The sequence below is a fragment of the Triturus cristatus genome, chromosome 3_1 (assembly GCF_964204655.1).
Source record: "Triturus cristatus chromosome 3_1, aTriCri1.1, whole genome shotgun sequence".
Lineage (NCBI taxonomy): Eukaryota > Metazoa > Chordata > Amphibia > Caudata > Salamandridae > Triturus > Triturus cristatus.
The window spans coordinates 621,696,401-621,722,544 of record NC_140583.1 but is presented as its reverse complement, the minus strand read 5'-3'; the positions used below and the strand labels follow the sequence as shown (position 1 = coordinate 621,722,544).

The 26,144-nt window shown below is 44.1% G+C and overlaps 1 protein-coding gene across 2 annotated transcripts in view; it reads right to left on the bottom strand.

The window, feature by feature from the left end:
- MTFMT (mitochondrial methionyl-tRNA formyltransferase) overlaps positions 1–25,385 on the bottom strand; it is a 94,657-nt gene extending 69,272 nt beyond the window's left edge. For both annotated transcript variants that reach the window (XM_085644577.1, XM_085644578.1), the window contains exons 1-6: positions 24,845–25,385; positions 19,773–19,985; positions 16,988–17,110; positions 16,661–16,763; positions 16,180–16,255; positions 5,119–5,210 (exon numbers count right to left, since the gene is read on the bottom strand). In XM_085644577.1, the coding sequence (XP_085500703.1) occupies positions 5,119–5,210; positions 16,180–16,255; positions 16,661–16,763; positions 16,988–17,110; positions 19,773–19,985; positions 24,845–25,110 (873 nt within the window). In that variant the 5' untranslated portion in view covers positions 25,111–25,385. The remainder of the gene's footprint in view (positions 1–5,118; positions 5,211–16,179; positions 16,256–16,660; positions 16,764–16,987; positions 17,111–19,772; positions 19,986–24,844) is intronic.
- Positions 25,386–26,144: the final 759 nt, after the last annotated feature.

The window sequence follows — 26,144 nt, the reverse complement described above, 5'->3', positions numbered from 1 at the left end:
AGAATTTCTACACTAGAAGACGATATGGCGAGACAAAAGACAGTGGTGGATAATTCGCAAACCAAACTTGTAGATCTGGAAAATAGTATTCGGAGGAACAATCTGCGGATTTTAGGAATTCCTGAGGGTATCAAATTTGTTGTGGAATTATTCACTGAAGCCGTCCCAAAATTAAAAGACTGGAACTGGTCCAATGAAGTGCAGAGGGCGCACATGTTCCCATTCAAACAGAGGCCTATAAAAACCGGAGATAAGGACATCAGACCGAGAGCAATCTTGATTTGTTTGAGTAATTTTCTGGTATGCCCGGCGATATACGACCTGGCTCGGTCAGATAAAAAGTGGGCTGTGAAGGGAACTTAATTTTTTGTGCGACCGGACTTCTGCCACCAAACTGTGGAGCAAAGGTGGCAGTTACGTCAGTTAATAACTCCCTTTCAGGGTAAAGGAGCGCAAGTGTTTTTGCTAAATCCTGCCACCCTTAAAGTGATGGTGAAAGGTCCAACACGGTTCTTTACCACAGAATTAACAGCAAAGGAATATTTGGTCTCATTATAAATGTTTGATTTTGTATTTTTGTCTTATACTGCCTTTATTTGCTGTCTATAATGGTTTAGAATTTTATAGTTGGTATTATATGGCAGTGTCAGTATTTGGCTTGGGTTATGTGCATTGTTTTTCGATTTAGAAAAGTGGTAATGTACGGGAAACCCAAGCAATGTATTTAATTTAGTCTTGTGTCAGCTAGACAGACATGGGGAGGATGGGGGAGCACACAGGGGGGAGAACTCACTCTACAGCAACATGGCCATGGGTCCGTTTGCCTGCAAATTGAGAAGAGGGGAGGGTTGAGGTCGGGGGCACTGGGGGGGGGGGGGGGGGGATGGGGGGTCGAGGGTGTGGTGTAAAGGGATGGTGGGGGGGTGTATTTTATAAAAATCAATCCATGCGCAAATTTTTAGGATGGCCAAGAAGTATCAGAATAAGATTAGGATTAAGATTTAGAATGAGTCAGTTATCATTGGTTTATTTTACGAGATATAGGATATATGGCGGCTAATGGAATTTATACATGTTCTTTTAACATCTGTGGTTTAAATAATTGTAAGAAAATGCGTAGGATAGCTACAGAATTACGTATTATAAAACCAGACATTTTGTGTATCCAGGAAACACACTTTCCGTGGGTCAAAAGCAGAATGTTGGAAGAATTAGGATACACACTTCTGGCGGCAACTAGGCAGACCTCCACCAATAGGGGAGTTGCTATTTTGGTATACGGTGGGATCACTGGGACAGGGAGGGTAAAGACGGATAATTATGGGAGATGGGCGATTGTTGAATGTTTAATAGGAACAACTAAGTCTACTATTTGTTCTGTTTATGGGTCAAATGTTGATGAACCTGGTATATTGGAAGATCTAAATGTTGAACTGGGATCTTGGCCCACTCCGCTAATTTTATGTGGGGACTTTAATATCCATTTAGAAGGGCAAATTTTAAGTCCCAAATATAAGTATATGGGCCGTAAGCCTAATGTTTTTAAGTCCCTAGTTCAAGTATTGAGGGACCACGGGCTAGAGGGCACATGGAGGACATATCAGGCAGATCCGGGATTTACGTTTTACTCGCATCCACATCAAAAATTGGTAAGACTAGACTATATTTTTATGTCTAGGGCACTCTTAGCTGGGGCAAAAATGCAGGTCTGGCCTCGAATCACTGCGGATCATGGTCCTCTTTTGCTGGATTTATATATGATTAGGCAGAGGAAGGGTGGAAGGACATTCTCTTTTAACAGGAAATTATTTAATGATAAGGCATTTAGAGATCATCTGATTAGTTGGACAAGGGATTGATTTTCTTGATGTAAATAGGGGATCTGCCTCGGTTCCCATTGTATGGGACACTCTTAAAGCTGGAATATGGGGCGAGGCACTTATCTTTGGGCTAGCTAAACTTAGACAAGGGCAAACAATAACTCATCAGCTTGCTGGACGAGCTTCGGGAAGCGGAACGGGAACCGATAAAGATCCTTAGAGCGGGGTTAGATGTTAAAGCCATAAATAGTAAGCTAGCGTCTGTCAAAGCAAAAATTAACGCGACTTGGTGCAAGGAAATTGCCATTCAATATAATACCTATAAACAAAGTAGATATGAATATGGAGAGTCGACTGGGCGGCATCTTGCACGGAGACTCAGAGCTAGACAATCTTCTCAAAGAATTTTAGCCATGATTGATGCGGTAGGCAACACGGTTGAAACAGAGGAGGGTATTATGGGTTTTTTTTCATTAGTTTTATCAGGAGTTATATAAACAACACGATCTTGAGGAATTCGATATGGAACACTTTTGTCAAAAATTAGTATTAAATCGGTTAAGTGTTGAAGAGCAAGCAAGATTGGAAGAATCAATAACAATTGAGGAAATGGAGGCAGCGGTAGGACAGCTATCACAGGGTAAAGCTGCTGGTCCGGATAAACTGCCATTGGAAATCTAACAGCTGCTTTTTCCTGTTGTGAAAATTGACATGCTGGGCGTTTTTCATGAAGCACAGCTGGGGAATGCACCTCCGTCCTGGGATGAGGCCAATATTGTTGTTTTTTAAAAAAAGGATAAACCCCCAATACACCAGGATCATACAGACCGATATCGTTGCAAAACGCAGATGGGAACATTTATGCCAAGATTTTAGCTAATAGGTTAATACGGGTTATTACGCCCTTGGTTTCAATGTCCCAACATGGATTTATTCCTGGTAGAAGCACCATTAATCATATCCATAGTGATTACTCTTATCGATTTTGCTAACGTGTATCATAAAAAGCTGGGCTTAATATTCCTCGACGCCGAGAAGACGTTTGACCATGTATCTAGGGTTTTCCTGTGGGGTATTATGCGTGGGATGGGGTTTGGGCCAGATTTTATTAAGTCGATTAAAAGTATGTACAAATCTCAGAGAGCTAGAATTTGTGTCATGGGGAGGGAATCCCAGCAAGTTTGTATTAACAGGGGATCAAGACAGGGATGTCCCTGTTCCCCATTACTCTTTGCGTTGTACATTGCTCCATTCATGCAGATGCTAGAACAAAGCAGCAGGATAATGTCAATGGAATGCGGGCTTTACCAGATACGAGTTCTAGCATATACGAACGATATCGTTGTTGCCTTGGCTGATCCAGCACAGGCCATAAGGGAAATTGAAAAGTTGGCTGAAAAATTTGGGGCGGTGTCGGGATACAAACTCAATGCGGCCAAAACTCAGATAGTATGCACACATAAGGCAAAGGGGAAGAGTCGGGTAACTCATGAAGCTCGATACCTTGGTATAAAAATCGGAATGTCCATACAAGAACTTATTGAGGTTAATTGGGGTGCTATTACTTTAGCGGTTAAGCAGCAGCTAGATCGTCTGGAGTGTCTGCATCTGACGTTGGTTGGGAGACAGAGTACTTTAGGAAGAACAGTCATTTTTAAAACGTTCCATTACTTTAGAGCAGTGCCATTAGAGTTAACAAATAAACAGTTGCAAGGGCTCCAAGCTATATGTGATAGATTCATTTGGGGCCAACGTAAAGCTAGGAGAGCTTTTAAATACATGATGCTACCGTTAGACAGGGGAGGGTGTCTCTCCCCTTGTCTGTTCCGAATTTTTGCTTCTAGTATTATGTCTGTATATTGGAAAATATACGTTTATTATTGACAGGGGAAGACGCGATAGTGGCAGAAGCTCCTTCAATACATCAATTAATGTTGGAGGAAGAAGCTGGAAACATGCTATTAAAATGTTCCGAGCCAAGTTACTATAAAACTAGGTTTAAGATTATGATTTCTGTTTACAAGGCTTGGGTATGTAAGTGGCTGAATATTTCACAAATTAATTACTACACTCCACTCGACTCGGCTGTCAGGTTCCCGGAAATATTTTGGGGATTTTAAGATGCTGTATTGGAAGACGCAGGGGACTCGATATTTGGGTGATTTATACAATGGTGGGGTGATATGCTCATTTGCGGAATTAGTTGAAAGCTATCAACTTCAACATCATGACTTTTTTAAGCACTTGCAATTGCGTGATTATCTTGTCAGACATCACCTGTATGAGGGAATTACGATATTACCAATGGTAGAGGCTATTAGAAGGAAGGCCAAGATAGGTGTATTATATGATATGCTAATCGAATCTCAAAAGGACGATTTAGCTGCTTATGACCTGAAGCGGACTACACGCTTAGGGATTGAGGGAGAGGTGATGCAGACTTCCATAGATATAGCAGGAAAAATATTGTTATCATCGAATTTACAAACGCAGCATTTTAAGACCATCTTTTATTTATATCATACAGCTGAACGCATGATGAAATGGGGTGGGAACAACGATGGTAAATGTTTTAGATGTCAGTGCAGATAGCGTGCACGTTTTTTTTTAATGTACTGCACTGTCGCAATTTAAGCAACAAATAGCATTATTTCTGCAAGAAGTCACAGGTATTTCTATATCAATATCAACGGTAATGATGTTCTTGGGGACATGGGGGAACGGCTCAGGTGAGCAACCAATGTACAAATTTGAATATTTATTATTTATTGCTGTTGCAGTTGCTCGTCTGTGTATTGCCTCATGCTGGTTGCAGAGAGAGGCTCCCACATTTGAGATGTGGCGGGCAAAGTTTTATCATGTCTTTAATATGGAATATAGTCTATATGCGGTAAAATCAGTTAAACGGCAAAAACGTGGTATTCAGATATGGGAGTCTATGATACAGTATATGAAATAGATCATTGATTTAGGTTGCTTAATGATAATATGATTATAATTTGTTTAGTTGCTCCTTCCCTTTCGAACGTACTTTACGATTGTTAACTGTATGTATTGACAAGTTTGTTAGTTCTGATTATAACTGTTATGCTATATGTTTGTGACATGGATTGAATCAATAAAAAATAAATTCAAAAAAACATGGCACAAAATAACAGACTTAGTTTACTCATACTCCATTCTAAAATATCATCTTGAGCGAAGGAGTTACTTCACCTGAAAACAAGAAACCCAGGATTGATTTCAAGACAGATTCATTCAGCTTAGGCATGGGAATTACTGCTGTGCCGTCTCTTACCACAGGTCGCAGTGCACGCTCCATTCGCAAGATCTGGACCGAAGTCTGCTCCTCCCACTGTATATAGCCCACGGCAACAGTCAGTTTAGGAGCTGAGAGGGAAATACAGACATTTAGCATCATTACCTTACACAATTAAATGTGCTTCTTAGACCTCCAACTATGAAAGAAGAGACAGGGAAGTTTGCTTTTGAGACACTTCTTTCAAATGTACCAGCACACACAAACCCACAAGCTTCCCCTAATGTGCCTGCACTTGATTCTGGCACATTAATATGGGACCTATCAACACGTGCTCTCTGAGCAGTTGGGGAGCCCTCTACTATTGTAAATCTCTTACAAAGATCTGAGTGAATGCTGCAGGCCCCAGTAGGGTAGGATTAGCATTTGGGTCTACTGATGACAACATTTGCTATTTAGCATCCAGAGACAGTATTGAATGATAGATGCAGTGTATTATCATTCCCTATAAATTAATCCTGGATATATTTAAAGGTATATTTAAGATCTTCAGCCTGGCACTTAGTCCTTGGCTTCGTAGTTAACTCGGATACAAGAAATCTCAAATTTTATTTGCAAGTCAATTTTACCATAACTGATTTGAAGTAGCCCCTACGGTCCTGGACTAGAAGAATCCCACAAGCAACTTGAGAAAATACAGGAGCAAAACTTCAAGCCTTCAAATTTCCTTCTATTCCTACACATTGGTCTAAGCGGGACCTTAAAAAACATTTATTGTTCCAAGGATTAATTTAATATGTGTAAATATTAGACAATGAAGGAAAAAAAAGCTGGAATTTTTTATGAACTATATGCAAAACTTGTCATTTTGAAAAGAGATTATTTGAATATGAAACAGAATACAAAAAGAAGAATGAAAATAACGTAAGTGTTTCACAGGATGAAAACCCTCAGAAAGGACACACAGGGTAGGGTTGCCACATTAGAATATTAGGGGTATATTGAAGTCATGATAGAACTTTAGGCAACATAACGCGTGCATTGACTGAGATGGTACAATAAAAGTAAGTCTCCCTTCAATTCTACACTTCGAGTAACTACACAAAAAGTTAAAAGTGAAGTCATGAAACCCTTGAGATGCATTAAAGATAAATCCATTCAACCACCAAAAAAACAAGCCCTTTTCAACTCTACCGATATCTGCCGCCCCACTGACTATTTGCCTAACTGTCGGAGGTTCAAGAATGGGATATATATACCTAAAGTTGCTACAAACTTAGTCCTGTCAGCAAAACACCTGTGCGGGTCTCAAGGGGCTGGAGTTGCTAACTGCTTTGTGGTGATCTGTTCGTTCGAACAGCTAGGCCTCGAGTCCTTTCCTGAATTGCCAAAGCGATGGGGTAGTCCTGAGGTGCAGGGGAAGGTCGTTCCAAGCTATGACCACCAGGTGTGAGAAGGAGCGTCCTCCGCTATTGCCTTGGAGGATCTGTGGGGTGTCAGCGAGGAAGTGGGAGGTGGATTGTAGGTGTCGGCTGGTGGAAGGTCATGTGTTTGTTGATGTATGCTTGTCCTTCATTGCACAGGCTTTGTATGCTTGGGTCAGCATCTTGAACTGGCATCTCTTCTGGATCGGGAGCCAGTGTAGCTTCTTTGGGTGGGGTGTGATGAGGACCATCTGGGGAGGTCGAGGACGAGTCTTGCCACTGAGTTTGTATTGTATGTAGTCTTTTCAGGAGGCGTGCAGTGACTCCTACGTAGTGTGTGTTACCGTAGTCCAGCATGCTGGTGACAAGGGCCTGGTGCCGAATGGGAGCCACCTAAAGATCTTGTGGAGCATGCTTAGGGTGTGGAAGTAGGCAGATAAGTCTACGTTTACCTGTTTCTTCATAGATAGCTTGCTGTCCAAGATGATGCAGAGGTTGCAGGCATGGTCTGTCAGGGTGGGGGATGGGCCAAGTTCAGCAGGCTGAAATGCATCGTTCCATGGCAAGGTGTTGTTCCAGAAGATAAGGACGTCTGTGTTGAGCTTCAGACAGTTGTTCATCCAGTCTGTAACATTCATCATACATATGTGGAAGTTGGCTCTGGTTGTGGAGGCGTCTTCTACCATTAAGAGGATGAGCTGCGTGTCATTGGCGTAGGAGATGATGTTGAGTCTGTGTGATCTGACGGTTTTGGCTTGGGCGGGGGGGGGGGGGGAGTCATGTAAGTGTGGAAGAGGGTAGGGCAGAGGGCTGAACCTTGCAGGATGCCGAGGATAATCTTCTTTGGTTCCGAGGTAAATGGTGGGAGACAGATTCTTTGGGTTCTTCCTGTGAGGTGATCCATTTGCGAGCCTCTCCCTGGATTCCGATGTGGTGGAGTCTGTGATCAAGGTGTTTTGGGAGATGGTGTCGAAGGCATCTGACAGGGCCAGGACGATGAGGGCTGCCATTTTGCCCCAGTCCAGGAGGGCCCTGATGTCGGTGGCTACGATCAGGGCTGTCTCAGTGCTGTGGTTGGCTCGGAATCCGGAATGAGTAGTCCAGAAGGTTCTTGTGTTCCAGGTGTTCGGGAAGTTGCTGGTTGATTGCTTTCTCGAGAACCTTTGCTGGAAAGGGGAGCAGGCAGATGGGCCGGTAGTTCTTCGGATCTGCTGGGTCAATGGATGATTTCTTCAGCAGGGGCCTCACTTGAGCATGTTTCCAGTTCTCAGAGAAGGAGGCGGAGGTGGTGGAGATGTTCAGGATTTTTTTGAGCTTGTCACCAATTGTCTGGCTCCCAAGGTTGAAGATGTGGCTGTGCATGGAGTTCAAGATGGAGGTGTGAGAGGCTCCCAATGGGTGAGCAGTTGTTTGGGGTTTGTGTTCGTGGGTGTGAGTAGGCTGATGCTGTCGGAGGTGGAGGGGTTGGGGTTTGCAGTTTTCATAGATGACTGAGATCTTTTCCTGTCACCAACTTCACTACTTTGAGCCCACATTTTTATCCTGAATTAAATAAGCTGGGATAAAAGAAATCATATGAAAATGCCAAAGACAAGCAAGCTGGGAAAGGGTGTGTTATGCTGCTCTTTAGGTCTCACCTACACAGAGCATGTTTATGTTTATGTTTAGTGGATTTATAGAGCGCATGACTGCCCAAGGGCTTCCCAGCACTAGCAGAGCAGTCCAGACTGAGACCAAGGGAGGTTAATGGTATTGATTAAAGAGCCAAGTCTTGACCTTTTTTCGGAAAATTGATTCAGCTTCCACAATTCTACACTCCCTTGGCATAGAGTCCCATAGCTTGGGTGGCAAGTGTGCAAAAGATCTGCCGCCCCATCTGGCTCTTTTGATTCCGATTGTTTTTAGTAACCATTTGGTGCCAAAGCAAAGGCTTCTGTTTGGGGCATATTGGCTTACCAGATCTCTGATTTTGTCGGGCCCTTGTCGTGAATGGCCTGATGTGTCAGGCAGAGTGCCTTGAATTTGATTCTCGCCTCGATTGGCAACCAGTGTAGTACTTTTAAGTGCTTCCCCATGGATTCCTGTATGGGGGCTTTACACAGCAGTCTAACTGTGGCATTCTGTACAACCAGTAGTTTTTTTGTGACACATTTTGGTGCTCCCAGAAAGAGGGTGTTCCCATAGTCCAAGCGTGATGTAATCAGCGCATGGATTACTGTCTTCCTGAGCTGCGAGGGAATGCGTTCTAGGATTTTGAGGAGCATTCTAAGTAGCCCAAAACAGGTTACTGCTAGCTTTTTCACTTGGTTTTCCATAGTTAGCTCATTATCGAGCCAGAAGCCGAGGTTTTTGATAGTCGAATTGGGGATAGGTGGACTGCCTACACATGTAGGCCAGCTTATCTTAGCCCTGGGGACCGTCTTATTTCTGAGCATCATAAGCTCAATTTTGTCCCCGTTCAGCTTCAGGCAGCTATTGACATTCATTCCACCACTCTTTCCAAACAAGCATGCACTATATTGCGAGATGTATGGTTTCACTGGGTTTACAACCCACCGACGGTATACTATTAGTTGTGTTCATTATCACTCATTTTCAATATTTCAGTTGCTTAGCTCCCGTCAGCTTCACTTCCTTTCTTGTGTTAATTCCTCCCTTGAGCACGGACCAAGCACGTGTGCTTCCTCATCTTTGTTCTCCCTCGATCTTTTGTGACGCAATATTTTTTTTTATTTGATAAGCGTTTTGGTATTATTCCTGGACGTGCAATGTACTTTTCTACTTTTAACACAGGCATATGGCTTTTATTTATTTTGTTTTCATCTGATCTGCCATCTATATTGACGCTTTAGTTACATACACTGAGAAATGTACTTCTCTACACTACTCCACAGTACTCTACTATAATCCACTCTACGCCACTCAACTCTATGCCACTCAACGGCACTAGATGCCACTTCACACAATGCCACTCTATTCTATGTTGCTCTGCACCACTTTACACCACCCCACTCTATGTTACTCTAATCTGTCACTCTTCTGTATTCCACTCTACCTTACGGCATTTTACCCTATGCCACTCCACTCCCCTCCCCTCAAAGCCACTCTGCTCTACGCAACACCACTAACTCTTAGCCATGCTGAACAGCAGCCATGCGGATGTAAAACATGGCAAAAAGACACTCGCTTTGCCAGTAGCTCAAACATAGGCGAGGCCAATTGGCTTTACCAATGCTTGTTATTTTATAAATGTGCTTCTTCAAAGCAAGAACGTTTATTCCAATGCACATTCTGGGCTAAAATGGAGTTAGCTGGTTTGTGAAAGTAAATGTCAGAACCCATTCGGGGACCAGTGAGCAAGAAGTGACTGCTGGGCAACAACCCTGGGGAGTTGGGCATTTTTCTACTGATGTCCCACGCCAGGCCTACAATGGCACTGCAAACAAGGGCACCCAGTGCACCCTTCTGTACTTTATTTTCAGGGTAGGGAGGGCAAGTAGACAGGTTCTATTGGATTCTAAGCACAAAGATATATTTAGGTGTAATCTGGCACACTGTATTATGGTGCAAGCGGTGCCCTGGTTCTGCGGCCTTTAGGCCACTCCGTATATGTCTCATTACTAGGGTTCTTTAGGGCGATTCAGTCCCACTGGGTAAAATAATCTGCTGGAGTTTTAGCAGCTGGGGAGACAGTCAATGTTCAATTTTACACGTCACAAGTTAACTAGTGAATTGGTTTCTGGAACAAACAAGCACACACCAGCTGGTAAGCGGTGCAAGTGGTCCTGTTCGTAGCTCACATTGGTGTGGGCTGGAGGCCCTCCCATTTTGACTTTTGGCATTTCTGTTAAGAGCATGGCGGCTCCAGGTGGGAGCAGTGCAGGTCCGGAAACACAACAAGGTACCTCGCCAACTGAAATACTCCCACCAAGCAGTCTCAGGTCTTCTAGCGCAAGGCTCAATTTCATAGTCTGCACCAGTTCTCCAGTCTCTGGCACATTACAGGCATGTTGTAGTTACAATGGTTGACAGGTTCATGGGACATAGGATGATTTGTCACACGTAGCTTGTTGTGGAAACTTAAGGTCCCTCTTCAGACCTGGTTTGAAACAGTTTACTGTCTCCAGTTCAGTCTGTTTCTCCTGGGGCTCAACACACTCCGGGCATATCGGCTAGGCTTCCCCTGGAGCAGTCTCTGGTGCTCCTTTCCCTCTCTAAGCAAGCCAGGCCACATGCACACCCACAGCTCTCCAGCAGAATATGCAGACTTCTGATGTTCCCTCACCTCTTGGAACTTTGGACCCGAGCGGTCCTTCAAGTACTATGTAGAACACTCTCTCCCTTGGTCAGTGAAGAAGATGGAAATGGAACCAGGCGGGATTCTTTGGTCTCACTTTTATACACATTTTTCCACTTTTATACACATTTTCCAGGGGAAGTTAATCCCACTGTCACTGCTCAGGTACCAGTTTGTAGTTGTTCCATTTCATAGTTCATTTTTACTTCTGTAGAGCGGACACATTCTTTGTCAACTGCGATGGCTTTCAGAGGTAAGTAAGTCAAGGAAGTGACGAGACTAGCTCCAACTGAAGCATCCAAAACATAGAAATATTGACATGTGAAGAACCTGTGTCTGGCTTTTTAAACCTTCTGAAGTAGCACTCGGAGGAGAGATAAAGGGGGCTGGCCCTGTCTGGAAGATTCCTTCTTCATAACACCAGTCTCTACTGATTCACCTGCTCTTTCCCAGTTTCAACCCACATGGCAGGGTTCAGGACTAATACCCATCAGACCCGTGCTAACATGTCATAATTAAATAACAAAGGAAGCCCTCGCTCCATTCTCTCATACTTCATTGTTTGTGGCTACATCCTCTAGCTCTGGAATGCAAGCAATACACTCCCACTGTCTGGGAAGACTGTACCTCAATCTCAATTTTGCGCTATGTTTTATTAGGGGTAGCCAAAACAGATACAACTGGTCTCTGCAACTACCTATTCACAAACAATAAGGAGTACTCCAAAGAATCATGAATCACACACAGGGGTGTTGGTGAACGGTCTGGGCATAACATTAAAGGGGATCTTTGTACCTTTGAGGCCTATAGGCACCATAGTTATCCCGGCACTATCAAATAGAAATGGTATCCTCCCTCCACCACTTAATGTGACCCAGAAAATGGACAGTAGTTCCATGTTGACTAGAGGGTGCGGTTGGTGTGCCCCTCCAGACCACACAGCTGGACTCCGGGTCTCAGAACCATAATGAAAAGCCTACACCTAATTATGTACTCTAACTGTTGTGTGTGCTTGGACACAAAATATCAGGAAGCCATATAACCTGGTTAACCCTGGGGACTTTAAAACGGGACACTGCGCGAGCGCGCTCAAACCAGTCGTAGTGCAGTCAGCTGCACCTCTTCGCTGCTGCTCTTGCTGACAATTTGTTTTTGCTCATTTTGCACAGAATTTATGTGCTGCTATTATTTTAACTTTTGCCTTGCTTTTAAAATTGTATTTTTAAAATTTGTTGCATTTGATGTGTGGAGGGAATCGAACCTTGAGAGGGAGGAATCAGGTCGGAAATTGGCGAACCCGTACCCTTTTGCTTTGACGGCACTGTCTAGTTGTTAACCCTGGGGACTTTAAAAAGGGACGCTGCGCGAGCGCCAGCGGATGTGCGCAGTTGGTGCGCCGAAGGCAAACCTGTCTGCGCCCGTCAGCGTCCTGGAGGCATCCGGTGTTGGAAACGCTGCCGCTCCCACATCAGGGAATCTGTACCCAAAGGATTATCGATTGTGTTACAGCAGAGAAAGTCTGATTGCAATAGGTAAGCGTGCGAGCTGCCGCTCCCACTTCTCTCTTGCTGCTGACATGAATTGCCTCACATGCAAAGACTGGACGTAGGATGTGTAGTGGGGTCGGAGACTTCGGCCAATCACGCCCCCCCCCCCCTCCAGAATTTTGCCTATTGTTGCGAAATACAAGCAATGCCTGGTACTTGGGGATTTTAACATCCACATGGACCAACCTACTGACCCAGAGCCCCTGAAATTGTATGAATCCCTAAGTATCCTCAATTTGACCCCCTATGTTCTATTCCCAACACACGAAAGGGGCCACATTCTAGGCCAGATTTTCTCGACGGATAGGATTGAAATAGATCCACCCTTCCCTATTATCTGGTCAGACCACTTCCTACCTACTTTTAGAGTACGCAAAGAATCAGTTCACCCTCAATCCCAATGTAAACCGCGTGCCACGAGTTTCAGGCCTTTCAACCAGCTGACTTCGGAGGCCTTAGCTTGAGCACTCAAGAAACACCCTATCTCTTTTAGTGGTCACTTAGAGAGCGACGTACTCTCACTAGAAAATTTGCTCCAGATACGTGCGACTGAACTCGCCCCCCCTGAGATCCGAGCGGCAAACGTCTGCAGAGCCTTGGCCCCATGGTTTACTGAGGCACTCAGGAAAAGCAGAAGTACCTGCAAACGTCTTGAGAGAGTTTGGAGGAAGAATTTCAACCCCTCGGATAAAATGGCGTATAAATTGGCACTAAAAGCACATAACGCCAAAGTTCGCTAGGAAAAAAAGAGTTTCCTGTCCTCGAAAATCGACAAGCAGAGAATAGCAGTACGAAACTGTTCAAAATTGTTAAAGATTTCTTCTCCCGCTGCGGCATTAATAGCCTTTTTACCCCTACAAATGAATGGGCGAATCTCATCGCACAATATTTTTATAAACAATTACAACCATTCAAGCTTCGCTTGGGGAATCCCCCCTTGCTATGGATGGCAACACAGGCTGGTCCCCCCCCTGTCTTATTCAACGCCGGAGGGACCCTCCTGCAATTCCTCTCCATCCCGTTGGCCAACTCCCTGAAGATAATTAAAGCGCTGAAATCAGGCTCCCCCTCAGACCCCAGCCCCGCAAAAATACTGGCATCTATTGCAGAGATGATCAACCCAGCAGTCAACCGGGTCCATTAACCTCTCCCTGTTGGAGGGTTTAATGCCTGACAGCTGGAAACACGGGAAAATCCTCCCGCTTTTAAAGAAATCTTCAGCAGACCTTTCTGTAGCCAGAAATTACAGGCTAATTTCGTTGTTGCCTTTCTTCTCCAAGGTTCTGGAGAAATACGTAAACACTGTCATTTCTGATTTTGTTGAGGCCAATCACGTACTTCATCCTAGCCAGTAAGGGTTTAGAGCCTATTTCAGTACGGAAACAGCCCTACTGGAAGTCTCGGAATCGATTAAAGCTACACTTGACAGAGGAGGCAAGGCCGTATTGATATTGCTGGACCTCTCCGCAGCATTCGATACCATGCCCCACGCTCTTCTCTTGCACAGACTCCAGGGCTGTGGCATTGGTGGCACGGTCCTCCGGTGGTTTACCTCCTATCTGGAAAGCCGCTAGCAAACAGTTTGGTCTCCCTCTTTTTCGGCCCCTATCTCCCCGTTGAAAATAGGTGTTCCGCAGGGATCTATCTTAAGCCCCACTTTGTTTAATGTGTTTATGGCCCCCCTGGCACTCCTGACAGAACAATACGGCGCTAAAGTAATATCTTACGCCGATGACACGCAGTTACTGTTCACCTGCGAAAAGGACATGGCCCTGAATGGAAGTGAGATAAATATCTGCCTGTCAAAGGTGTTCGCCTGGTTTAAACAGAATGATGTGCTCCTCTGAAAGTCAGAAATTATTTTCTTTGGACACAACCCTGGTGAGGAATGGCGCAAATGGTGGCCACAGAATATGTCTTCCCCTGCAAGTTCAGCTACCACCATTGAAAACCTCTGGGTGAAAATGGGCGCGGACATGCCCATGAAGTCTCAGGTCCAAGCAGTGGCCGGCACATGCTTTAGCCTACTGAAAATATTGAGGAATTTCCTGCCACTACTCCCAGCCCCCCAAAGGAAAACAGTAGGTCAAGCATTGATTATATCCTGGATCGATTATGTTAATGTTCTGTACTTAGGCCTCCCTGACTATCTTCTTGGCTGACTACAGGTGGTACAAAACGCTGCGGCAAGAACCATACTCATGGTAGGCCTCAGAACACATATGAACCCTCACTTGAAGTCCTTGCACTGGCTTCCGGTGCACAAGAGGACAAATTTCAAAGCCCTGGTACTGGCTTATAAGGCCTTCCACAACATAGGGGCCACATACTTGAGGAACAGAATCCAGCACTATGCTCCACCTAGAACTTTGAGGTCTTCCACCCAGCAGCTTTCAACTATCCCAAGGTTCTCTCGTTCCCGCCTGGGTGGTCGTTCCTTTCAAGAGGTACCTTCTCAGCTATGGAACATTCTGCCGCCATCCTTACGTCAGGCTCAGGATCTCCTCAGCTTTAGGCGAGATTTAAAAACCTGTCTCTTCTTAAAGTAGAGCAGCTGTCATGTGCGTGGATGTACTGCTCTGTCACTGGTTCACTTTCCCAGCACCGGGACACTCCATGGAGTAGCCGTGTGCTTTACAAGTGCCCAGTAACATAACATAACATGCAGGGCAGAGGTTAAAGTCTGTAATAACATAGAGCGAACATACCCGTCTGAGTACTAATGCACTAAAGAAAGCTTAATTTGATCAATGTTAATATTAAAAACTCCTATCATGCGAACAATTTCTCTACTTTTGATTTTTGTGAGTGTGCCTCCTTTTCGCAGACCCGTGAATTCAACTTAAGACCTTTAATCTTGCTTAGTAAAAAATATTGGCAATCTCAAACATTGAGACTGTAGAAAAAAGGTCTTCAAACTGTGAGGCGCACCCCCCGAAGGTCCGAGGCTGCATTCCCAGAGGACACAAAGGGCTTTCATGGTACATGTAAATGAAGATGGCCTGGAAGCGCGACCTTGTGTATTTAGCATGTTTCCAGACTTTTCTTATTTACATGCAGGGGTTGAACTGTGGGAGCTGTAATCCTGAGTTCCCTGGGGCACGGTCAAAGAGTGGGGTGGCAGGGTCAAACATGTGGTGAAAAGAACAAAATATTCAGGAACTATTGGACTATTTTTTCAACTTTAAAATAATCTGTCAGAAATGTTATGGATTAGAGTCCAGCCTTCAAAACATTTTGCTTTGGGGAGGTTAAAAGAAAAAGTTTGAAGACTTATGCCATAGAGCGACACAAACCGTAGTACTGAAACAGAAACATTCTTCCAAAGCCCACAATTAGGAAAACAAACATATAACTTTTGATATTGATTGCACACAGCCTTCAATCAACCAGCTTGACTTTTGGTTAAGTGGAGTCGTTTAACCAAAAGGCTTGTACTGCAAACAAACTACCCTTAAATGAGGCCAGTTCCAAAAGCAAGAAGTAAAATGGAAATGATGCCCTTAGTTACTCTAGCACTGCATTTGCAGGTTCAAAACATTATTACAGCCTTGGTGGTCAAATAAAGCATCAGAAGGACCCACAGCTAAGTTGGTCTTGTCTGGATCATCAAGCACTGGCCCTGGAAAACAAAGATGTACAAAGTTCAGGAGCTGAACTGCAGGTCAGCTGTCGACCATGACTTCTCAGTCCCCACCCCCTCTCCCACAAAAAACAAGTTTAGTGCTCTTAGCCCATGGTAAACCGAGAATTAGAGCTATGGAATAAAAAACTGAGGACAATCTTTTTTTCATTGATTAAAACTTGTTTAACGTAAAAGTAAAGCAATTACCAACTGTAGCTCCTTCCTTTGGCTGCTCTTGTTTGTTTTCTAAAGTCTGAGGTAGGCTCTTCAGCACTGAGATCAGCTGCAAGAGGAAAAGAACAAAGATCGATCATTAAAACATTCAAAACCTGAGCACCCGATTCTTAAAGTTCTGTGGAGCTCCGCCCCATCACAGGACTCCGCATGTTTAACTTCATCTGATCAACATAGCCAATCTACAAGAAACACACATTTATTGGCTAGGACTATCCAGAAATCGACTCTTTTTTTAAACTGCAAGGGTTTGAAAGAAATGAAATCATATCCGAGTTACTATGTTTTTACGATGCTAATTTACTTATGCCCTTTCCCAAGTCATTCAAATGATCAATTCTCTAAACACTGGGTTTCTTTGCAATCCATTTATTATGCAGCGAAACGATTAAGATGTAGGTAAATTTAACAGTTTGCAGCTAATGTCATTGCGCACATTTCCTGTTTACTTTACCATTGCAGAGCCCAATTTCGAGAGCAAGATCTCCAAATCCTTTGCGGTGGACTGTGGTGGAATGACAATCTTTTCTTGCAGAAGAATAGGACCCACATCAAATCTTAAAAAAACAAAAAGAAGATCGAGAAAACAAGCTCAAGCATTTAAAACCATAAGCTTGGCTATTGTACTCTGCTATGGATAATGAATACTGGGAAGAGAAGGCACGATGGAAGACAATGGCATGCCCGTTTTCATATGAGATTAACCTGAAAGTTATTGAGTATCCTAACATGGTTGCCCTCAACCACAATGATGACATTAGGGAACCAAGCAAAAGCATACCTTTTTGGTCTAATCTGCATGATGGTAACTCCTGTGACTGTGTCTCCATTCAGTATTGTATGATAAATGGGAGCAGAGCCTCGCCAGCGGGGAAGACAGCTGGGGTGCACATTCAGGATTCCGCTGGAAAGGCATAGTAAGATAAAGTAAATAATGGGCAAATATGGGAAACGTTATCTTGATGATCCAAACCCTGAGGTCTACTAAGAAGGGTGTCAGTCACATCCAGATCACACCAGAATTTGTTTATTTTTTTTAAGAGTTAAAGCAGCATATAACATCATAAAAGACCTCAAACACATTAGACTAGAGCAGACAAATATTGAGATGCATTGCGGCCTGAGGAGACCTCTGACTTACGTTCACTGCACTTCTTTTTGCCTTGCACCCGTGTGATGGTAACAACTATGAATACATATTGGGCCTAATCATGATGTTGGTGGGTCCGACCCACCGATATCTCACACAGCGGTCCACCTGCCGCATTATGATGCGACAGGCGGAGGGACCGTCCTCGTCGCTTCCGATTGGCTCAGGGAGCCCACCTGTGCCTCAGAAGCCATCCATAATCCACAATGATTCAGAGCTAGCCTCAGCTCCACAGTCGGGATTCTGATGGCACTTTCCAACAGCAGTTCCATGTCGGCCTTTCCGACATGGAACTGCTATTGGAAAGTGTCTTTGGGGCCCCTAGCAGGGACCCCATCCCTCCGCGGCCTCCGCTCTTGGGCCTGGGTGGCAGGCACCGCATGGTGCCTGGCACACGGTGCAAGGATGTTTCAAAACATTCATTCAATCAATCAATCAATCATTCGCATTTGTAAAGCGCGCTACTCACCCTTAAAGGGTCTCAAGGTGCTGGGGGGGGGGGGGGGGGGGCAGAGCTCAAAGAGCCAGGTCTTGAGCTGCCTTCTGAAGGAGAGGTGATCGGGTATGCTGCGAAGGTGGCTGGGTAGAGAGTTCCAGGTCTTCGCTGCCAGGAAAGAGAAGGATCTTCCTCCGGCGGTGGCTCTGCGGATGCGGGGTACGGCTGCCAGGGCTTGTCCGGTTGAGCGTAGAGTGCGCGGAGGAGCGTAGAAGGAGACGCGGCTGTTGATGAGTTTAGGTCCGAGGTTGTGCAGGGCTTTGTGTGCGTGAGTGAGGAGTCTAAAGGTGATCCTCTTGTTGACTGGGAGCCAATGAAGTTTCCTCAGGTGTCGTGGTGGCGGGGTATGTCCAGGATGAGTCGTGTGGCAGCGGTCTGGATCCGTTGCAGTTTCCTCTGCAGCTTGGTGGTGATGCCAGCGTACAGGGTGTTCCCGTAGTCCAAGCGACTGATGACGAGGGCGTGAGTGACGGTCTTCCTGGTGTCGGTGGGGATCCAGCGGAAGATCTTGCGGAGGGTGTTGAAGCATGCTGAGGTCACCGAGTTAACCTGTCTGGTCATGGAGAGGGATGAGTCCAGGATGAAGCCGTGGTTGCATGCGTGGTCGGGGGGTTGGGGAGTGCTGCCTAGGGCGGGGGGCCACCAGGAGTCGTCCCATGCATTGGGAGTGGGGCAGAGGATGAGGACCTCCGTTTTATCTGTGTTCAGTTTCAGCCGGCTGTCTGTCGTCCAGTTCGCTACTTCCTTCATGCCTTCGTGTAGTCTGGTCCTTGCTGAGGTGGGGTTGTTGTCAATGGAAGCTTGTGCTGCGGGCATTTTCTGCCTGCCGCACAAGCTTCCATTGACAAATGGAGGCTTGCAATAGTGCGGTCGGAACCACCGATCTAAGGTCGGGCAGTTCTTTTTCTACAACGGTGTAGTCTCTATGGGTAATGAACTTTTTTCTTAAGGATGCTTTGGTAAAAGTAATAAAGACACCCCCCTCTGTCATAGAAACAAAGCACAAAATTGTATCTGTTTAAGACACAAACATCTGCCCACAACTAGGTTACACATATATGGCTCGTTTAAAGGTCCCTAATCATAGTTGAATAAAACACATATTTTGCACCTGCTCCCTATTCCATTCTATAAAACACAGTGGTACTACACAAATAACCTCTCAATCGAAGTGCACATCTTTGACCCTTGTAGCCTACCATATCATGTTTTTCCAAGTGCATTCATGTTCATAAGAATGTCCAAAATAGTGTAATCAAATACTTAAACCCTCATATTCCCAGTACACATTGACACAACATTGCCCGCAGCATGCCTTGCCTTCTAGTCCATTTTCTCAGGGCTCTCTGAATCACAAGAAAAGGAACATAATGCATGTGATAAGTACCCCCAACCATCCATTATAAAAAAATACTGCAAGTTACCAAGGAGCAATGTGCCCAAATAGGGGAACATAATTAAAGACATATTTCCTTAATAAGGCAACAGAACTCTGAGGAGACTTACCCCAACACCATCATCCATCTCGAAAACTTCCTATCAAAGCCTGGTTCTTGCCACTTCTAATAAACAAGATATTCTGTGGCTCAACAAGCAGCTTGTAATTTCTTGTAAACATTCAGATGCTCTTAATTTTAATGTAAATCTGTATTAAAGCTTTGTGTTTTAGTATGTGTGGCTACAATAGCAGATTCCTGTTCTAGGTATTGATCCTAATGACTTGATTTTCATGGTGGATGTTATTACAGTGGCCAGAATTCATGACTAGAAGGTAATAAAAAAATTAGAGACATGTAATGGTACAGGGACATCAGGCTTCCATGTATTATATTATTCTTTAAAACACTAGAAAACAGAATAATGTGATTGTACTGTTGACCGAGGAATTATCAGGTTGCAGCAACTTCAGAAGTGACTTACTATGGGAATTTTAGAATAAGATCCTCAGGCAGGAGGCGGCCAAATGAAGTCACTATGCCAACATCAAACTGATCACAAGGTCCTACATCAGGCCATTCGTAGTATGGAAGGCAATATTTCACTGCATAATTTTTTACAGGTAGCCCTCTTGGCAACAGAGGCGGCAGCGTAACAACTTCTAATTTTTCAATCAGCGGATCTTTATTCTCACCTCTATTAAAAGACAAGGCAAAGAAGAAAGGTTCAGAAATTAGAATGATCACATCATATACAATAAAATAACAAATACTAACAGTGGTGTCTTGTAAACTCTCCAATAGTTTGAGACTAAACAGCTATTGACACGTGCCTCCCCACACACACATAGGGTTATAAAAGGCCTCCAGTATGACCTGGGTATGAAAGTTAGTTAATTCTGTCAACCAGTCACCTCCATTCACCAAAGCACAGACACGAGGCACATGTTTAAGTCTATGGAGTTGTTAACTGAGTGTGAAGGCAGTCAGGGAGTAGTAGTGCATACTACAAGGAGCTTTAGACTAAACCAATGTTGAGCTAGCTGATTTGAGGCGCACTGAGGAAGCCATCATTGGTGGCTTTAAAGTGGAGGTTAAATTCCACTGATGTATTGAGGACATTTCAAGCAGGAACAGTGTGGGATTAAATGAAGGGGTGAATGCGATAGCAGTGTTTCTGTTTATGAAAGAATAGTGATCTGCACACATCATAGTGCGCCTGGTGTGGAGCACAGGTCAGCGGGCGGTGAATATGGGGTAGTGAGAAGGGCTATGTCGTGGGATAGTGACTGGCTCTGCAGTGCAAAGGACAATGGTGATAGTGCATGCCTGGGGTCTCAATTTGTGGACTGACATGCCAATCCAGAAAGGCAAACTGTAAAAGCACAGTTTTAGGAGTGATAGTTGAAGTGATGTTCAGTTGAAAGAGGAAGCACATTTCATGAGAGACAGTGGTGACACACTACACAGGTTGTTAATGGGAGTACAGAGAACAACAAGAAGCATGGTACTGAGCGGCAATAGTGATTAGGAAGTTCAATAGGTGATGATGGGGCATGGCCAGGGGAGAATAATCGATATTATTCAGTGGCTGGATAGGGGAGTACAGGCATGTGGAGATGACCATGGAGTTCACAGGAGTGATTATGTTTTAACAATTCAAGCTATTACTGTTAAGAGCACCCGCGAACTCACTAAAAGCCCATCTGAAACCCATCTTTGAGACCCAGGGCAATCCCTGGCACTAGTACCTGCACAATGCCATTATGTCCCTCCAAATAGAACAATCGGCATTAAAGAAAGGGGAACTTTCTTACATAGCCTGAAAAAAGGCTACAAACAGGCAGGTGAAAACAACATTAAGAGTTCAGGATTTAACTTCAATAAAGAACTCTACTATCCTTCTCCCACTGAATAAGTTCCACTTGGAGGGTAAACCTCAACCATATCTTCTGGAAACGATAAATGACAGTGCCTGCACAACGATTCTTTATGAGACTATTATTTCTACCAGTTACAGAATTTAATCCAGCTTGGGCCCATCAGGGTGGGGGCAAAGCCTGCATACTCTGCGATTACAAACACAGATCATGGTTGCACATCCTGTGCTGCTGCCCCAAGTTAGATCAATCCATGAAGAGACTGCTTAAACCAATCCTTTATAGCGCAAGGCATTTGCACCTGCCTAGAAGCATCGGCGTTCTGCTTTTCTCAAGCCAGACCGTGTGTCCTAGTTAGGTGTTGAAAGTCTATAGCTGAACTCAGAGCCTTGTTGTGCTTCCAATTGATCAATGCACAAGCTCACAGGATGGTACAACAATTAATAATATATATATATATATATATATATATATATATATATATATATATATATATATATATATATATATATATATATTCATATACACACACACACACACACACAGACACATCCCCACTTTGAACGAAAATATTCCCACGAGCATGCAATAGAGCAGTTACAACAGCAGAAAATGTGTTAAATAAAATAGACACAAGTGCAACATACTCACGTTGCGCTCGCATACCTAGCGTTAAAGAGACAGCATCAAATGAAAAAGACACGAGCCTAACACACTATGTCACACTCATGCATCGTAACACATGTAACAAGTGCCATTGGTGATTATAACTAACTGCTAGCGGAGTGTGAGGAGTACGGCCAACTTCTCCGTTATCCCACGGAGTTAACATTCCCTCAATAGCTCCCATAACCAAGCCACACCTATCACAAAATATATCCAAAAAAGATTCCTGCTAATGCACCTTGAAAGTTTGAGATGTTCAGTTATGTTTGAATATGATCTACTTTAGGTTACGTGCACTAATCACTTTACTCAACAATGATTATGCTCTCTTAAGTCAGAGGTTGGGTTAAATCTTGCCTCAGGGATATTTGCACAAAGCATGACCGCACCTTCCTCCATTGCCCTCTCTTAAACCACAAAACAACCTTTTGTGCTCTCTCTGGAGTTAGAGTCTGGTGCGAGGTAGGAGGAGAGATAGGAGCAGTTGGTACCTCCTTAATGTAGGGAACTTGAGCATATATAAGACAAAGGGTAGCAGGTACTTTATGATTGGCATGCACCCGAGACTGTAGTTTGTACACACATAAATTGGAACCGGTTTGTGTGTTAAAAAATGTAAACTTTATTCCACGACTCCCCTGACTAGATTGACCTCCCTGCTCAGCTGAAACTCCACTTCTCCCTCGAAACATAACATTGCCAGTGTTCTGCATTCCACATTCCTTTACAGAACACTGGCTCCACTCACATTACTACAAGAGCCAGTCTTGTAATGGTTTAAAAACATAACATATGTCCTCAGTTATAATAACTTTTTCAAAGGAGAAAATATTACCAACTCATAAATAGAAATTATAAAACGACTGTACAAAATATTATACTTACAAAATTAAGATAAAATATACAGATGCTTAACCTGAACACACAAATTCTTTGTACTTCTTCGGAAATATAATTTTTCGTTTCTTTCTGCCACCATCTTGCTCCTCCATGTCAGCCGAACTTTCATTTTTTCTTATATCACTCTCGAGATTTTTGCTCACAATCACTCCAGCATCCTTTCCTTCCCAACCATTGTCTTCACACATATCACTTACTTCTACCAATCTGCTCTTATTCCATCTTGATCCATTCTGCAATTCCACATAACTCCTCTCTACTCTCTTGACCACCTTGGGTTCCGAAAATACCGATCGTCCTTTTCTTATGCATCCTGGCAATTTAATTCTGACCTTTCGACCACACACCACATCAACCTCCTTAGCTCTGGTCCTCTCATCAAAATACTTTTTATACAATATTTGCTTTTCACTAACCTTCTTCTGCAATGCCTTCACATCAACCTCAATACTTCTTGCCTTGTAACCAAAAGCAACAGGCAGTTTTGTTTTCCTTTTTCTCAGTAGTTCAAACAGAGATAAACCTGTGGTACAGTGTATACTAGTTCTGTATGCCCATAACATTTTGTTTACATGATTGATAACATTTCTCCGATTTGCCACTGCCAATTAAATGCTTTCCTTCACAATCCTTTTGAACCTTTCAACAAGGCCATTGGCCCTGGGATTGTGTACTTCTATTTTGCAATGACGAATGTTCCTGTCACATACATAAGTTTCCACATCCTGGGAACAGAATTGTGGATCATTGTCTGATGTCATTTTTTCCGAGTAACCTTCTCTAATGAAAAATGTCTCCATTAATTGTATTACATTTTTACTTGTTGCTTCACTTATGAATTGAATCTCAAACCACTTTGAATAATATTCTACCATGACTACCACAAACCTGTTGCGATGTCCCAAAATGTTAAAAGGACCCACTATATCTAAGGCAACCTTCAACCATGGACCAGCAGGATAACTATCAGGTTGAAGCGGTTGAGTGTTAGTTTTCACAATGCTGTCACTCTTTCCACATAGAGTACATTCTTTAATTACTTCCTCCACATCCTTTTCTATCCTTGGCCACCGGAACAATTCTCTCAACCTGCTCTTTGTCTTGTTCCTTCCCAGATGACCCTGGTGGCCACCATTTACAACTCTTTTCCTCAATGCCATGGGAGGAATTAGTTTGCCGCCTCTCCTGACACCCCATTCATCCACTCAATTCATCTTTAACTTGAGCATACCCTTTCATGTCTGTATCAGAACAGCCTTACTTAACACACGTGGCCATCATTGCCAATTCTGCATCTTGCTTAACCGCAACCAACCAATTGTGATCAATTCTTCATTAAAACATTCTAAATCTGCAACCCAACCAAATTCTTAAAAGTCGTCCCCAAAAAAATTGGGTGCATCCACCACAACTTTGTTCCCTAGATATAGCATCAGCTTAAACATTTTATGATCCCGGAACAAATTGCATCACAAAATGTAATTCTTCCAGATTGGCCAATCATCTTGCAATTCTAGGTGACAATATGCCCGACCGCTTTGTTGAAAAAACATTAATCACCAGCTTATGGTTCGATTTGATCACAAAAGGTATGCCCCATAAATAAGTTCTAAAGTGTCTGGCTGCCCAAAATACAGCTAATGCTTCTCTTTTGATCACTGAATAGCGTTGTTCCATTTTACATAATGTGCAAGAAGCAAAAGCTATTACAATCGCCAGTGTTCTATATTCCACATTCCCTTACAGAACACTGGCTCCACTCACATTAATACATGAGCCAGTCTGGTAATGGCTTAAAACATAACAATTACCATTGGGAAGTAATACAGCCTTATTAATGCATTTGTTCTTTTTTCTTACAATTCGTTTTAATGTGTATTCTGTGCCTGTTTTATTTTGTATTTTAATATATGCTCACATTTATTGTGTTATGGTTTTTATTGACTAATAACAAACTATACTTATACTGTTAATAAGGCGGAGCGGGAGCAAAATTTACACCGATTAGACCACAGCAGGAAAGAACGCGTCTCGGATCCAGAGTTGATAGCAGGACTCAAAGCAGTGTGAGACAGCAGGTATTAACCCACTCCCCTCTTCCTGCTGTTACCTGGTCTCGTGTAGACTTCTAAGAATCTCCATAGCGAACAGGTCAGTACCAAAGAAGAGCACTCGCCAAGGAGGGCACAGCCGCGGGGCTCCTATGCCACTCATGTGCCGAGGAAGGATCCTCCTTAGTCCGCAAATGTGCTGGGAAGAGCCCGCAGACGTGGACATAAAGCCACGAAGAAGAACCTCCCACCATCCTCCTGTTGCGCACGGTAGCACGGTCGCAACCCACGGCACTCGCCATAGCCCCCGTCTTGTGGTACCCATTGTACGGGGTCATAGAGCAAATCCTAAGAAGTCGCGCCAGGGCGCCGCCATCTTGCTTTTCCTCTGTGTATTCGTCCAGTGTTTTATAATGCCTGCTAACCCAAATGAATAAAGTGTGAGCCTTGCTTCTTCGGTCTCCTTGTTTAGTGCCCAAAGTGGCTATGGCCCTTCAGTACTCCCACCTCACAGAGAGTTCTTAGCCCTGCTGAATCTCGGATCGCATTCGCAGTGCCTTTGGCTCGGCAGTCCCTCAGCATGAAAAGGCAGAAGTAGTTGAGAATCGAGCTGCTCTGAAGTAATACAGCTGCCCCGCGATCACCCCTCCTGTCAGTATGAAATAAGGAAGTGATTCGTTACTATAACGATTACTGTACGGTATGGGGAAAAAAATCGAGTGGCCAAGGGATTCTCCTCATCGTTGTATGTGAAGAAACATTTCTTCGAAGATCAATACGTTTTCAAATTAGGTTCAGCGCATCGATTGCCAGGGGTAGTAAGCCAACACATTTACAGGGAGAGCCGAACCAAGTGTCTGCCTTGATCTGAGCCATGACAATTTTATTTATTTATTTATGTAATGCATTTTTATATAGCGCAGACTTTACCCGAAGGTGTCAGAGCCACTTACGTTACATGACAGAAATGTTACAAAATAGAACGTTACAAAACATAAACAGGACTAGAAGAGGTAGGATAAAACCATAGAAGGCAAGAACACAATATCAAACACATCAAGCAAGGGTAAGGAATGCCGCTGCCCGCGTCCCGCGCAGGGGGACATCAGCAGGGCAGCCTTCTAGTGGCCGCCCGTCGGAGCCTCCCCCCTTGCGTGAGGCCGCACCTCGGGGAGGGGAGGCCCCCAATGGGATTGTCCGGGGGAGGCGTGCCACTAGGGTGGGCGAGGCTAGCTCCCCCTTTTTAGGCGCCTCACCCCCTCTGATCTTCCTCTGCTTCCGGCGCGCTCCTCCTGCCACGCGCAGTTCTTCTGCCTGGACGCCGTTTACTTGGTGGTCTGATGGGTCCATTGTCTGGCG